The sequence below is a fragment of the Empidonax traillii genome, unplaced genomic scaffold (genome assembly GCF_003031625.1).
Source record: "Empidonax traillii isolate 1590-97213 ecotype Southwest subspecies unplaced genomic scaffold, ASM303162v1 scaffold85:size1451899, whole genome shotgun sequence".
In the NCBI taxonomy this organism is placed as follows: Eukaryota; Metazoa; Chordata; class Aves; order Passeriformes; family Tyrannidae; genus Empidonax; species Empidonax traillii.
In genome coordinates, this window is record NW_020955278.1 from 882,262 (window position 1) to 896,670 (window position 14,409).

Sequence of the window (14,409 nt, forward strand, 5' to 3'; positions counted from 1 at the left end):
AAATTTAATTACTTATGTTACCAAATTATGATTAACTTGAAAACAGTTCTAATGCAAGACTTTCCAGATTCCAAAAGTGTATCTTGCACTATAGCATCTTAGAGGCACTGAAAGAAAGGTAATCTGAATTTCTGGAAGTTTCATTATGAATAATTGTCTCCTGTTGAAAAAAGGGCAAACAAGCCAGGAGAGAGAACTTATTTCCTGCAGTGTTTCATTAATAAGCCAAGAAGTATTAGGGAAAAGGAAATTTAAAACAGTTTTTTCTGCCTCAGAAAAAGTTAAATCCTGGACTGCTTCTCTTCAGGATTTCAGTAAGCTTCTATGATTACCAGAGAGGGTTAGTTTTGTTTTGTTTTTGTGTTTTTAACCTACACTACTGAAACACATTTTCCAAATTTATCTTTCATGATCTATGTTTTATATATCTTATTCTTTGTTACATATCTGCATCTCTTAAAGGAATCGTATTTCCTGGAGAAACAGTGCATGGTACTTGTGGAGAACAGAGGTCTAGAAGCTCCTATCAAAATTTCTCCAAAATCTGGGTTTAGTAAAGGCTTTTTCCTCATCCTCCTCTCTCTGAGATCTACAGAGAATCCTACTAATCTATTAATTCTAACAATCTAATTAAAGCCTACTAATAATCTACCGTGAGCATTCAAGATTTGTCATTCCATGTTTTTACAAGACTTTCTTTGTCCAGATATCTCTGTGAAGCTCAAGGATTGACAAGATCCCACATATGTGGCATCTGTTCCAGTTCAGATGGAGGGCACTTCCACAATACTCACTGCTAAAGGACCTGATCCCAAACCCAGCCAAAACCATAAGGATTGCTCTTTTGTCTTTATTATTATATCACAAATTTGAAACGTCAACTCTATTGAAGTTAAAGAGACAGAAAAAAAATTAGTTTAAGTTATTAAAATATTTTGCTGTATGTTAAACTTATAGGGTTTTTGTTTGGGGTTTTTTTTGGTGTTTTGTTGAGGGGGGTTGTTCGTTTGTTTGGGGGGGGGTTGTTTTGGCTGGGTTTTTTATTGTGTTTTTTTACAAACTGGTAACTTAAAAACATTTTAAAGACTTCACTGAAAACACAGAGCTCAACATAAGCATCTAAACATGACATGGCATCAGATAATGCTATGTTTTCTTAGATCAGTGCACTTTAAAATCAGCTAGCAAGTTTTTCAGCTTTTAAATATGCAGAGCAACTGGAAAGAAGGAAGAAAAAAAAATCACATCTTTCCCAGATAATGTTCAATCCCTGATTAAATAAAGATGTGCCAAGGCAGAGATACTTTATGCCTCAGGAGACAGCCATAGTGGAATTGTGAGTGTATTTTATATGTGAATTAGAGGTAAGATGTAATGACATGAGATGAAAGGCTCAGCCATGATTTTAATAAAGGGGGGAGACAGTACATCCCTGTGGACCCCGTATGCAAAAGAGTGAGACTCGACAAGAATATGTGAAAAGATTCAGCAAAAACTACAACAAATGTTTCAAAGTTATGAGACCACCATTAAAATTCATCACATTTTACCAAAAGCTGAGTATTCCAGTTCTGAGGGGAAGCTTTAACACATTTCTGATAGCTTTAATTTCACATGACAAACTATGTCATCAGGAAGCTGGGAACAATTTTCAAAATTTAGGTAAGATGGAAATGGAGAGTTTGAAACCATAAAATTTCATTTTTTAAGGGTTTCAAATAACATGATCTAAAAATAAACCCATTAAATTTGTTATTTTAAAAGCATGGTTTTTTATTGAAATAGAATAACACAGTCTAGTGGCACCATGATGACAGATATTTTATCTGTTTAATGCTTTTAACAATCCTCAGGAAAAGCTGTTACCTATTGCCCTATTGATATTTTGTATGGCTACAGCAGAATTCTAAAGAACCATTATTTCTTTTTCCCCCATTAAATTAAGGGAAAAGTCTGAGAATTTGCACAGGTATTTTGCTCTTTCTGTGCATTGGAGAAAAGAAAAAAAAAAAAAAAAAAGAGGAGATATGCCTTTGTAAGGAATAGACATGAAAAGAGCAAAATGAATGGGATGAACTGCTTAAAGGAAAAAAAATAATCCTGCTTTATTTGATCTTTTGTGATAATCACACTCCTGGCACCCCGCCAGCAAGGCTGAGCATGCTGATGTCTGGCCAAGTACAGTAATCTCTTGGTTCAAGTCTGAGGTCTGTGATGAAAATTACAAAGCAGGGACAAAAAAAAAAAAAAAATCAAAATGCCACCTGTGATTTTATTCTGAAGCTAATTTGATGGAAAAGGTAATACAATGCAAACAGTCTTTTTAGGGGAGACTACAAAACTAGGACTAAATTGAAACCAGTGCAAGTGGATGGAGGTAGCTATCATGCAAATACATTTGGATCTGCAGGCGTTCCTTTTAAAACGAGCAGTGGATGTCTTTGTGACAGGTAAATTGCTTTGAGATTATGTTTGAAGTCTGAGGTCAAACTTTTAAAATGATAATTTTAACTTACGTCTTCCTTTATTCTGGAGTCTTTTTGCATTTGAAACCATCAAAACCAGGAGGGGGAAAAAAATAACAATTCATTTCCTTAATTTATTTTCAGTGAACCACCATTCTTTACAGGTGAACAAATCCTTGAGGAAAACCTTTTCCTTTCCCTTTTCATTCAGTAGTCTATATCTAAGAAGAATTGCATAGCCACAAAATTCTGCATGCACAACATATTCAACTCAGAAAGTCAGCCAGTGAAATCTTCTGCATTATTATTCATATTCAAAGCAGAAAAAAAACAACCACCAAAAACCAGCATGTACCTTCCCTCCCCACCCTCCCCCCCGTAGTTACTGTGTTTTCCTGAACGATTGTATATCATTAGCAGCATGGATCAAAGGTTGTTTGGATTTTTCTTTACAAACATTAGAGATTTTACAGATTTATTCTTTAAAAAAAACCGAACCCAATAAACAACACAACAAAACACTGTTTTGTTTCCTCTTTTGACAAAAATCCACTGTTGAAGTGATGAAGTGATACAGGCTACCTATTTACCACCACCTTCTCTAAAAAGCTGGGTAGTGTCTTGCCATTTTTATGCACACTTGCTACTCCTCCCTGCACTAGTAACGATTGCTGCACACAAGCACCAGGACAATCCCTGATCTCTAGGGCCTCACTGAAACACTGCATTTCAGCATTTCACACTTGCTGCTATTTTGCTCCTTCTTCAGGAAGGTTCTCTATAGATTTCCAATTCTCTTTGATGTTCAAGTCTGTTTCTGCACTCTCTTCCCTCCACCAACAACGCTAATCAAAGGAACGCCTTAATGGTCGCCGTAACCTTCTCGTACTTATATTTTCACGCTACTCCTTTTCTATAATTTCCTTTGCAATCAACAAAGCAACTGATTGCAGCACAAACAATACAATTAAATTATTAAATTCTGCACGGTGCATATGCTGATATGCTCATAAATTTGCCAACTCCACACACACACACACAGACACACACACATTGACACACCAAGAGAGAACTTCAGGTATGCTCGTGCACATATCATGACTCATAGAAACATGAACACTTATGTTTAAAGAAAAGGTACCTACCTGGAACGAGCTGGCCCAGTAACTGATGGCATCTGGAAAGGCTGAATACAGCTACTATGACCAAAAAAGGATAATGTTTCCATTTCATGATGTGTCCTTCCTCGCATTACACCAGCTCGGCAGCGCTAACGTAAATGTCACCTGCAATGGAAATAGGAACAGAGGAATTAATGATAAATTTAAGGTGCTTCCAAATATTTTTGTCCAGTGTAACTCCATGAAGTATGCTGGTTTCAATACAGCTTTAGCTATTTAAATAATGTTAAATTATTGAGCAGTTGCAAACCACAACCAGAAAATTAATTATCCTTGCAGAGCAGACAACCCCAAAACAGATGTTTTAAAGGAGGACACGAGGAGCCCCATAGTGCACATGTGTATTTCAGAGTGCTGCATGTTGTTTGTTTAAGTTACTAAAGAAATTGCTTCACTTCAGCAAGATAATGAAGTGCATGTTTGATCCATCTCAGTGCAAGGAAATATTTCAACCCTTGCCTAAGTTGAAAACGCTTTAATGCTATTCAGCTTTACTATGAAAGCAGGGTTAAAACTTTCTACCAGTCCCCTTATGACACGATGTTTTGCTGAATGAGTATTAGGGATACCTTCACACATTAATAACTTTAACAGTTAAGACAACTTTTCAATGAGTTTCTATGTTCTTAAAGGCCAAAGATGTTCATCCAACTGACAGGAAAATGAAATCTTACGAAAGAAAGACAATATTTTGAAAGAAAAAAATTATCAAAGATGAAAACATTTATCAAAATATGACCTTTAAACTCATTTTTCTGACCACCGCACCTGTAGGTTAATAAGCATTCACAACTCCGTCACTGCTGAAAAGTTATCTCTGCTCATACTATTTTTTTTGTCACACTTCGGCTACATTAGTATTTAGTATGGACTTTACCAGAAATCACAGAATCAAGAATTGGTTGGAAGGAACCTCTGGACATCCTCTAATCCAACCCCTCTGGCAAGGGAGAGTCACCTGGAGCAGGTGACACAGGAATGCATCCAGGTGGGTTTTGAATTTGTCCAGAGAGGGAGACCCTTGTTCACAGCGCACTATCCTGTTCAAAATGCCTTTCTTTATAAGTTTCTAAGAAACATATTGTCTATTTTAGGTGATCATAGGTTTCTAAAAACAGTAAGACTTTTTTTAGTGCCTGTCGAGTTATGAGATGTGCACAACTGCCTGACCCTAATCAACAACCAGAAACCAAGGGATGCATGCTGACACATCAAACTCCACTCCAGCAATCAGTAACTATATCAGGCATTAATAACGTTACAACCGCACTTCTTATTTCTCTCTCCTTGTACTTTTCCCCCTTGTAGTTAAGAATGTATAACCAGTTTGGATTGTGACTCCTCTATTACTAAATGTCAGCAGACAGAATCAGAACACTGAAGAAAACTATAGTGCCACCAGTCACTTAATCAATCTGTTGAGACAGAGAATTTTCAGATGTAAACCTAATACATATTTAATAAGTACAGACAGAAGACTTGGGATTACTGGGAGCATTCAGTGTCACACAACACTTTTGAATGTTCAAAAATGCATAAATAAGTTAAATCTGAACAGATTCAATCCCCTACACATGTTGCATTTTGTATTTGCTTCTTGTGTTATACCTCTGCTTCTATTATCTTAGCAACCAGAATTAATAATACTCCACTTCCTACTACTCTTACCTGAATTCTACAAAATATTGGGTTTTTTCCTCATTTCATCTGCACTGCACACAAAAGTCCCAAGTTCCTTCCACTCCCATTCTTTTAATTTCCCCCATCACTTGTGTGGTTGCTCTTGTGTTGCAAAAACCTTGACAGCTCTTAATGGCAGAGTTAATGGCAATTAATGGCCAAGGTGCTACATGCTGCTCTAAACTATTCGTGATATGACTCCAAGAATGAAGTGAGGATTTGCCAGCTCAGGCCTTTATGAGATCAATCTCTTTCTCTGTACAGTAATAGAACATTTTTTAACATGTAATAAAACTATTTACTACTTTGGTTTCACACTCTCACAGTTTCTTCATCTTTACTTTCTGCTGCAAATACAAGACTGTATATTGTTTCTAATGCCAAGGTAATGAGGTAGCCCTTTGATTTTGTTTCACTGAACAAAAAAACCCCAGCAAAATGAAATGAGAAAAAAATTACATTTTCACTTAAGGTTTTACTTTGTCATTATAATATGAGGTGAAGGAACACCGAGATGAAAGAAGGAGGAGGGACAAGAGGTGCTCCAGGTGCCAGAAGAGAATAGCCTGCATCCTGTGGAGAGGACCATGCTAGAGCAGGTGCCCACGCTGCAGCCCGTGGAGGACCCCAGGCTGCAGCAGGTGGATGGTCCCTGGAGAACTCTGCAGGAGCAGATTTACCCTGAAGGATTGCAACCCATGGGAAGTAATCACACTGGAACAGGGAAAAAGTGTGAGGAAGAAGGAGGAGAGGCATAGAAGAGCTGTTATGGACCAACCACAACCTCCCACTCCCCATCCCCCTGTCCCACTGCAGCATTCCAGTGAAAGGTAGGGTAGCACAGGTAGAAGAGTTGAGGATGAAGGGATGGAGTGGGGCCTCGAAAAAAACAGGGTGTGTGGGTGTAGTTTTAATTTTTGTCCTTTTTTTGCAGCATCCAACTCTGTTTTAATCAGAAATAAATTTGGCTCTTTAGCCAACCCCAACCATAAAGTTGCAAGGGAGAGATGAGTCCCAGCAACATTCTTTATGGCCCTCACCCTCTCTGTGAAGGCATCCCAGGCATGAATCCAACATTTTGTCTTTCCATGCCTCTCTCTTCCATTTACTTAATCAGTAGACTATGACTACTTTTTAATCTCTTTGTATGTGATAAAGCTCCCTGTGGAGCCCTGATCGTGCCTGCTTGGCTGTTTTGTTAAAACCTTTTCTGCCCTCTTAATTCTGCTTGTGGCTTACGTTTGAAATATAATAATTCTAAAACCTGAAATTATTCCGGTGTTATTAAAAATACTATTCTTACAGAAAATTTCAGTGAAGATGGCTTTAATTAAGCCAAATAATTTTAATATGAAAACGAAACTTTTCAGTTTACAATTTTAAAACAATTCCTGTAGATATTCCTTGCAAAGACTCCTGAATAGGGGGCTAATTCTCTATATTTGGGGTATAGTGCTTCTGAAAGAGTAGCGCTGATCACAGGAAAGATAAAGCAGACAGAGTTGTCATCAGAATGGAAAATGGTTTTCAGACAGCAGTGGAGCTCAACAAAAGAAAAACAAAGTCTTCTTCATCATCATCTACTGTCACTGCACCACAAATTCTGGTACTACACTGCATTGGGGGAAACCCACAGAATTGTAATCACAACCAAAGGGATTCAGCTGGCAATTTAAAACATTGTTTCCCTTAGTACTCGCTAAAAGCCCGTGAAATACCTGCCACGCGCATTTAGAACTTCTATTGGTATACAGCTTTCCCAGTGTCATAACCTTTATCTTTTTGACTACAATAGCTGAACCCAGGGTTTGTGTTTGGCCCATCTCTGCAACTCCTCTTTTGGTGTCTGACCTCCAAGACTAATATTGCAGAATAAGGACTGCCACTAATTAGATGTTGCCAGCGATAGAAGAAGGATGCACTCACCACACACTCTGCAGATGGCCTGAGACCTCACTGAACTCCACCTCAAATGACCACAGACCCACATTAAACGTGCAAGGAAAGTTTCAGGTCTAACATGTTATCCAGAGTGCACAATGAAGACAAACACTACCTTCTCTATGACATTATAATCATTAAAGAATCAATGGTAAATTAAACTGCACAAACCCAGAGGGGAAAAAAGCACCATGGTAAATGAAGGGAAAGGCTCTAATCAATTATTTTCTTCCACTTTTAAAGTACAGTGCTATTTATCAGTATAGCCAGTGCAAAAGCAAAGACATCGAGACAAGACCAAAACCAATGCTGGTTTTATTTTCATCGCTTTTTCATTTTGAATTTGATAATTATTGATGTTTCTCTTGGAAACAGTAACCAGCTTCCTAAAACTAGATTTTGACAGTGTGTTGAGTGGGAAAAAAAAAAAAAAAGAACACAAAAGTCAGGTAATTAAGACTGTAACTTGGAAAAATAACTTCCTTTTATAATATCTATACACTTTGGTAAACATTATGCTAAAAAAAGATTGTTTACCTACAAGAGGAGATAGAATTTTGATTTGCCACGTACCCAAAGGCCATTTTGGAGTGAAGTGGCAAAATTTCACTGAAAGAAGGAAAAAAAAAAAGTTCCTTTTGAAGCAATGTTAACTACTTTGGAAAGCAGAGTTTTGAAAAGCTTTGTTAGACCTGTTGATAGTGGATGGTCCTTCCTCTGCTTTCAGTCCTTCTGTCTACTAGTAGGACACCCAGTTACCTGGTCATCTCTGTTTAGACTGACACTACTTCTGAACTTACTCCTGCTGTGCATTATCATCAGTATAGTTGTGTAACACTGAAATTAAGAACTTCCCTCTACTATTTTAAACATCCTGTCTTTGTTAAACTAAATTTATTTGGAGTTCCAGGAGGATGGGAAGGAAGCAGTGCCATACATTGTCTCAACTGTTTCCATTTAGAAGCAAAAATGACAAGGGTTTGATGAACTAGGGGGAAAAAAAAGTCTGGCCAGCTCCTCTTCTGTTATAAAGTAAATCAACTCTACTAAGATCAAAGCAGCTCAAAAATTATAAATCTATTTAAACAGAGTAGTTATCAGTATAGCACATCTATGGGTCTGGACTGTAATCCTTTCAGTGTAAGAATGTTTTAGCAGACATTCATGAAGCTCACCTTATTTAATCTTTTAGTATTCCCAGACATTTGCTTTTTTAGAACCAATCGTTAGGTCAGTTTTAACAATTATGATGCAAGATTCACACTTTACTTACTTTAAGTTCTGGTTTGCTTCATTTTTTTTTACTGTGGTGAGAAATCCAAGAGTAAAATAATTATTATTGATAAGAATAATAATGCATCGAATGTGCTCAATTTACATGTCCAAGCTGGTAGACTACAAACTTACATGTAAAACAGTCTTATGCAGACTTTACCTGATTTGATTTCTGTAAGACATATTTACAACCTAAGCAGTACCACAGGAATAGTTCACCTAGTGCAAGTCAAAGAACAATAAAAAAGCTGCATCCATACTCATCCCCTTGTACTTGAAGACTGCAGCAGAAACCCAAACAGCATTATCAGCCTCACAAAACGTGGTATGTGACATAAACTGTGGCCTAAACCCTAAACACTCTCCACTATGCTGCCTGCAAATGAAAGCTCAGCTTTTTCTCCCACCAGCCTCAGTCTCATAAACCATCTCCCTACAAGAAGTTCTGCTCATCTCTAACGTTTCCTTCATGTCTGACCATACAAACCCAGATTAATCTTGGTTAATGGACAACTTGAACAAAGCAGTTTTCCTCAGGAAGGAGTACATAAGCGAGGCAGTGAGCAACAGAACATGACTTTTGTGTGAGGAAGCAATACATTTATAATGCAGTGAATGTGCAGTGCAAGGTAAGGAGCATGAAATGGAGTGTTAAAGAGTGTAAATGGAATGGAAAAAAGAATTGTCCTGTGAATTGTATTATCTGTGTCTGGTTTTTTTTAAATATTCTTCAGGTACATAAAAAGTAATTTTATTTGTGTGGTTTTTGTTTGTTTGTTTTTTGTTGTTGTTGTTGTGTTTTTTTTCAGAAACATACATATAAAAGTATGTGACTCAAAAGAAGAAAAAAAAAGAATAGGTCAGATAAGGCTCTTTCTTTTAAGGGGTGTCACTCAACAGCATTAGAATAGAATCACAAACTTCCCCAACAATCAGTCCTAGAAGATTCCCTAAGTCTCCAGATTCTCCAGTCTGTTTATGTACCATGTTCCCCCCTACCACCACTGCCATTCACACCGTGGCTCCCCTCCAGCAGGAAAGATGAGTTAGCATCCATTCCTTATTAGATGGCACTAAGTAAAAATCAGCTCAGTGCAAAGACTAAACACAAAGGACTAGAAGGAAGAAAATGCTGCAGAGAGATTTTTGCCTTAGTCTTTAGCAAGAAATTGGGGCTGCTCGAGAAATCTGACAGTGCTCTGCAGGCTCCTGCCCCTGCCTGACCCCCAGACTGCTGGTCTCTCTCAAGGACTCAAATTAGGTTACCCAGCACTTACTGCTCTGTGTATTTGCTGCCTGCTCTGTCAGGAGCAATAGAGGCACTGTCTGAGCAGGCAGGGTTGGGGTTAGGGAAAAACAAAACCTGGAGGTCAGTCTGACAAGGTCTATGAAAGGTAGCAAGACTAACTTCTGAGAGTACATAATCAGCAAAAAGACCAGGGAAAATGAGGTGCAGGAGCTGAAGACAAAGGACATGAAAAAAGCTGAGGTGTTTGATGCCTTCTTTTATCTCAGCTTGTGTTGGAAAGACCAGCCTTCACAGAATCCCAGCCCTCTGGAACCAGAGAAGTCTGAACCAAAGCTAAAGACTTGCTCTCAGTGGAGGCTGATCAGGTTAGGAAGCACTTAAACCACCTGTACACACACACCCCCCCCACTCCCTGGGACCTGACAGGATGCACCCATGAGAGCTGAGGGAGCTGGCCAACACCAACAGTCACTGCAAGGTGACTCCCTGATTAGCTTTGAAGAGTTGTGAGGATCAGGAGAGGTTCCTGAGAACTGGAAGGAAACAAGTGTTGTCCCTATCTTGAGGATGAAGGAGCCAGGGAAGAGCAGGCCAGTCAGCATCCCTGAGAAGGTGGAGGATGAACCTATTCTGGAGACCATCTCCATACTCATGGAAAGACAAGAAGGTGATCAGGAGTAGTCAACAAGGTTTTATAAAGAGGAAACCATGTTTAACCAACCTGAAAACCTTCTATGATGAGATGACTGGCTTAGTAAATAAAGGGAGTAAATAAAGGGAGACCAGTGACATTGCTTATCTTGACTATAAGAAGGCCTTGGATGCTTTCTTCCATTAGATATTCATAGAGAAGCTGATAAAGCACAAGCTAGAACAGCAGAGAGTGAGGTGGACTGAAAACTGGCTGAACTGTCAGGTTCAAAGGATTGTTATCTGCATCACAAAGTCCAGCTAGAGACCAGTCCCTTGTGTTACACCCCAGGGGTTAGTACTGGTTTGACATCTTTACCAGTTACCTGGACAGTAAAACAAGTACAACCTCAGCAAGTTTGCAGATGACATAAAACTGGGTGGAGTAACTGGTACACCAGCTGGTTGCACCACTATCCAGAGGGACCTCTGCAGGCTGGACAAGCTCATGAAGTTCAACAAAGGTAAATCCCAAAACTGGCACTTGGTGAGGAATAATCTGAGGCACGAGTACACACGAGAACTGCTGGAAAACAGCTCTGCCAAGAGGGACCCAGCGCTCCTGCTGGGCAAAATGTTGAGTCCTTGCAGCAAAGAAGGCCAAAGGTATCCTAGGCTATTTTAGCAAGAACACTGATAGCAGGTGGAGAGAAAGATTCCTTCCTCTCTCTCTCAGCAGTGGTGAGGCCACACCTGGAGTGCTGGATCCAGTACTGAGTTTTCTTTCCAGTACAAGACTGACAGCGGAGAAAATTCAGCAGAGGGGCACAAAAATGATGAATAGGTAGAATCATCCATCATTTGGGGTAAGGTTGGGACTGTTCAGTCAACAGAAGTCTAAGGGGAATCTGATTCATATAGATAAATATTTGCTGTGATGGAATGAAAGAGTCGAGCTTTTGGCAATGGTGCTCATTGACAGGACTAAAAGCAGAAGCTGAAACACAGGAAATTCCACTTAAACATAAAAAAAACCCTTTTTTTTTTACTGTGAGGGTGAATGGATAGTGAAATAGGTAGCCCAAAGAAATGAGGAGACTCTATCCTTATATGCAAAACCTGTCAGTCCCTCACAACCTGCCCTGGCTGACCCTGCTCTGAGCAGGACATGGAACTAAATTACCTCCTCCCTTCCCCAGCTGTGATATCCCACTTCCCTGCTTGGGGATCACAGCACCCAAATCAGAAATTCATATTCCATTTTGGGAAATACAATATATAAAGTCTCTAGCACAGAATAAGTGAAGGCTTCCCTGTCACTGAAAACTAGTCATAAAATGCTCAGAAGCTGTAGTGCAGGATGACTAGAAAAGCTGGCAGCACCAAAGGGTCCTGGGACAGGGGCAGATTGGATGGAGATAATATGCCCAGCATGTCTTTTAGGGCTTAAAAGGAAAAAAAAAAAAAAATGGAAAAAAAAGCGTAATTACTAGAATAATCATTTATCCCGTGAAAAAGTCCTCAATTCATGGTAAAGAAAAATGGAAAGTAGGTTGACTGATGATGGAGAGGGTTTGTGATGATATTTTTGGGGGAATAACCTTATGATCCCACAGGGAAACAGAACACGCAGGCAGACAAACGCTTAAATATGCTGTGCAGTATTGTAAGCCATTGCCTGTCATCACTGTGCTTGTTGTGTTCAGGCTGATTATTCCCCTGGAATGCAAAAATCAATTCTAACTTGCAAACTATTATTTTGCACAGACCCGCAGTACTGCAGATTTTGTTCTCTATTTTATATTCAGTGACTCTCAGGGGAGCAATCAGAGGCCAAAAGGTAATTGGTAACAGTCACCAGTGAATTCATTGGACAAAACTTTCCTCAAATCCAGAAGGTGATTTCATTCTGTTAATTAGCCTTTTTTTGCTGAGACTGCTGATATAGCTAAAAGCTGCGGGAAGAGAATGGAGAAGTGAAGACATTTGAATCATCACTCTCAATAAGCTATTCAAGAGAGTGAGAAGGAAAGGACTTTAAGGTTTTAGCTAAAAGCTTTCCAGGATAGTCTGTGCGTGCACACACACACACACACACATGAGCCTGTGTGTGAGGAAGGAGCTTTAAAGACATTTCTAATCTAATAAAATTTACTTGTGCTTCTGACCTACAGAAAAGCAACACTTTAGGTTGTTCTTCCCATATGTAACCAGCCTGGCATAATTCATGCTCATAGAGCACAGAATTTCTCTATAATTAAAAAAGCCTGCCAAAGGAACAGAACTACCCTCAGCAGCAGCTTCAGCTGACTCACTCCATGCAACTCTAAAATAACATACTCTTGAAACATTTGTTTGGGGCTTTTTTTTTAACTCAGTTTCGTATTTTTCAAGATTCTATTCCCTGTAATCAACCTTGGCCTCCTTTTTTTGCATAATAAGGCACCACATCTTAATAAGGGCAAGCAAATGGAAAGAAAATGCTTTAGTAACAGCACTTAAGGAAACCCTAAGGGAAAATGGATGGAACTCAGAGGTGGATTTGGATGTGGTACCATATACAAAAACAGGTATAAAGCAGGGAGGGGAAAGAAAAAAAAAGAATTCTTGGTTGGTAGCTGGATCATTAACTGGGGAAGGGTATCTGCACAGAAATTGCATATAATCATGAGATTAAAAATTATAACAAAATTTATGGATTATCTACGAGGTTGCTATCTTTTACATGCTTTGTCTTGTTTTGGTGAGATTTTTCCTTTTCTGTGATTCAATAACGAGGAAATAAAACTTCAACATGATTCTGAATAGAAATTACAAGACTGACAAATACCACATACCAGCTTATACCTACTCCGAAGAAAGTAACATGTACCATATGAAATAATTTTCTCATTTCTTTTCAAGTCTGGAAGTTTCTCAAGTCACAAGTCTCCTACTTGTGAATGTCAGGAAGAAACAGGTATTCTACTCCTATTATATCAGATGCTTCCACCTTTCAGTTCTACAGACTCCTCTTGCACTTAGGTGATAGAAGTAGTACCTTTAGTTTAAACTTTAAAAGGTTCCCTTAAGGATGTTTGAACATGTTAAAAGAAATTTCAAAATAACATGTTAAAAGAAATTTCAAAATAATCCAAATTTATGAAAAATTCAGTAACAGTGGAACATGGTCCAGGTTTTCCAACAGACAAATTTTAAGCCCTGGTCCAATGTTAAAGAGTTTGTGCTTTTTAAAAATATAATCAGGGAATGCTCTAAATAAAGCAAAAACCTTCTCCTGTCTTATATTACTGATGCATTATCTCTTTTTGTCCCTTGGTCTATTAAATCAAAAACTCTCAAGAGACTGTTTGGGAAAAAAAATGGGTAATGTATCTGTTGCAGACTTCCCAGTATGTAATGCCATGTTTCCAAATGGCTGTTCTAGAACTACATACTCATCACTTTTTTTAACAGGGGAAAAAAAAAAATTAATAATGCCTTCATGTAATTAATAATTTCTTGACTTGTAAGAAACCCTGTCAGTGTCCAAATGCTATTAAATAGTAGACATTTAAAGAAGTAAAGTGGTTGTTGCCAAAAGTACTTCCAAACAGAGTCACTTTGGAAAAGAAACAGCATTTGATAGAAAAAAAATCTGGTGTCTGAAAGATTAAAAAAAATTCCTTTGCATTTTCACTCCACTGTTACACCTGATCTAAAAAAGCAAGGGTTTTTCAAAGACGTTTAGCTTTAAACATTCACAGTATCTTTGAATGTCCTCAGCAGCACCAGAAAAGAGGGATTCAATTTTCAAAGATAATTGTGTCAGATAACTGTCTCATCCCTTTTCAGAAACAATCTGATAAATACCTAATTACCAGCCAAGTGATTTCAGAGCCACACAGCTGGGCCTAAGAAAAGGCTACAGGGAATGACAAGGTCCCTTAAAGCCATCGAGAGCAAGAGGCATTTGGTTTGTGAATTACTTCATTTATTCAGCTGATAA

The 14,409-nt window shown here is 38.5% G+C and overlaps 1 protein-coding gene across 4 annotated transcripts in view; it reads right to left on the minus strand.

Moving 5' to 3' along the window:
• Positions 1-14,409, minus strand: part of ROBO1 (roundabout guidance receptor 1) — a 697,339-nt gene that overhangs the window by 605,068 nt on the left and 77,862 nt on the right. For all 4 annotated transcript variants that reach the window (XM_027881207.1, XM_027881208.1, XM_027881210.1 and 1 more), the window contains exon 2: positions 3,611-3,751. In XM_027881207.1, coding sequence (XP_027737008.1) covers positions 3,611-3,698 — 88 coding nt within the window. In that variant the 5' untranslated portion in view covers positions 3,699-3,751. The remainder of the gene's footprint in view (positions 1-3,610; positions 3,752-14,409) is intronic.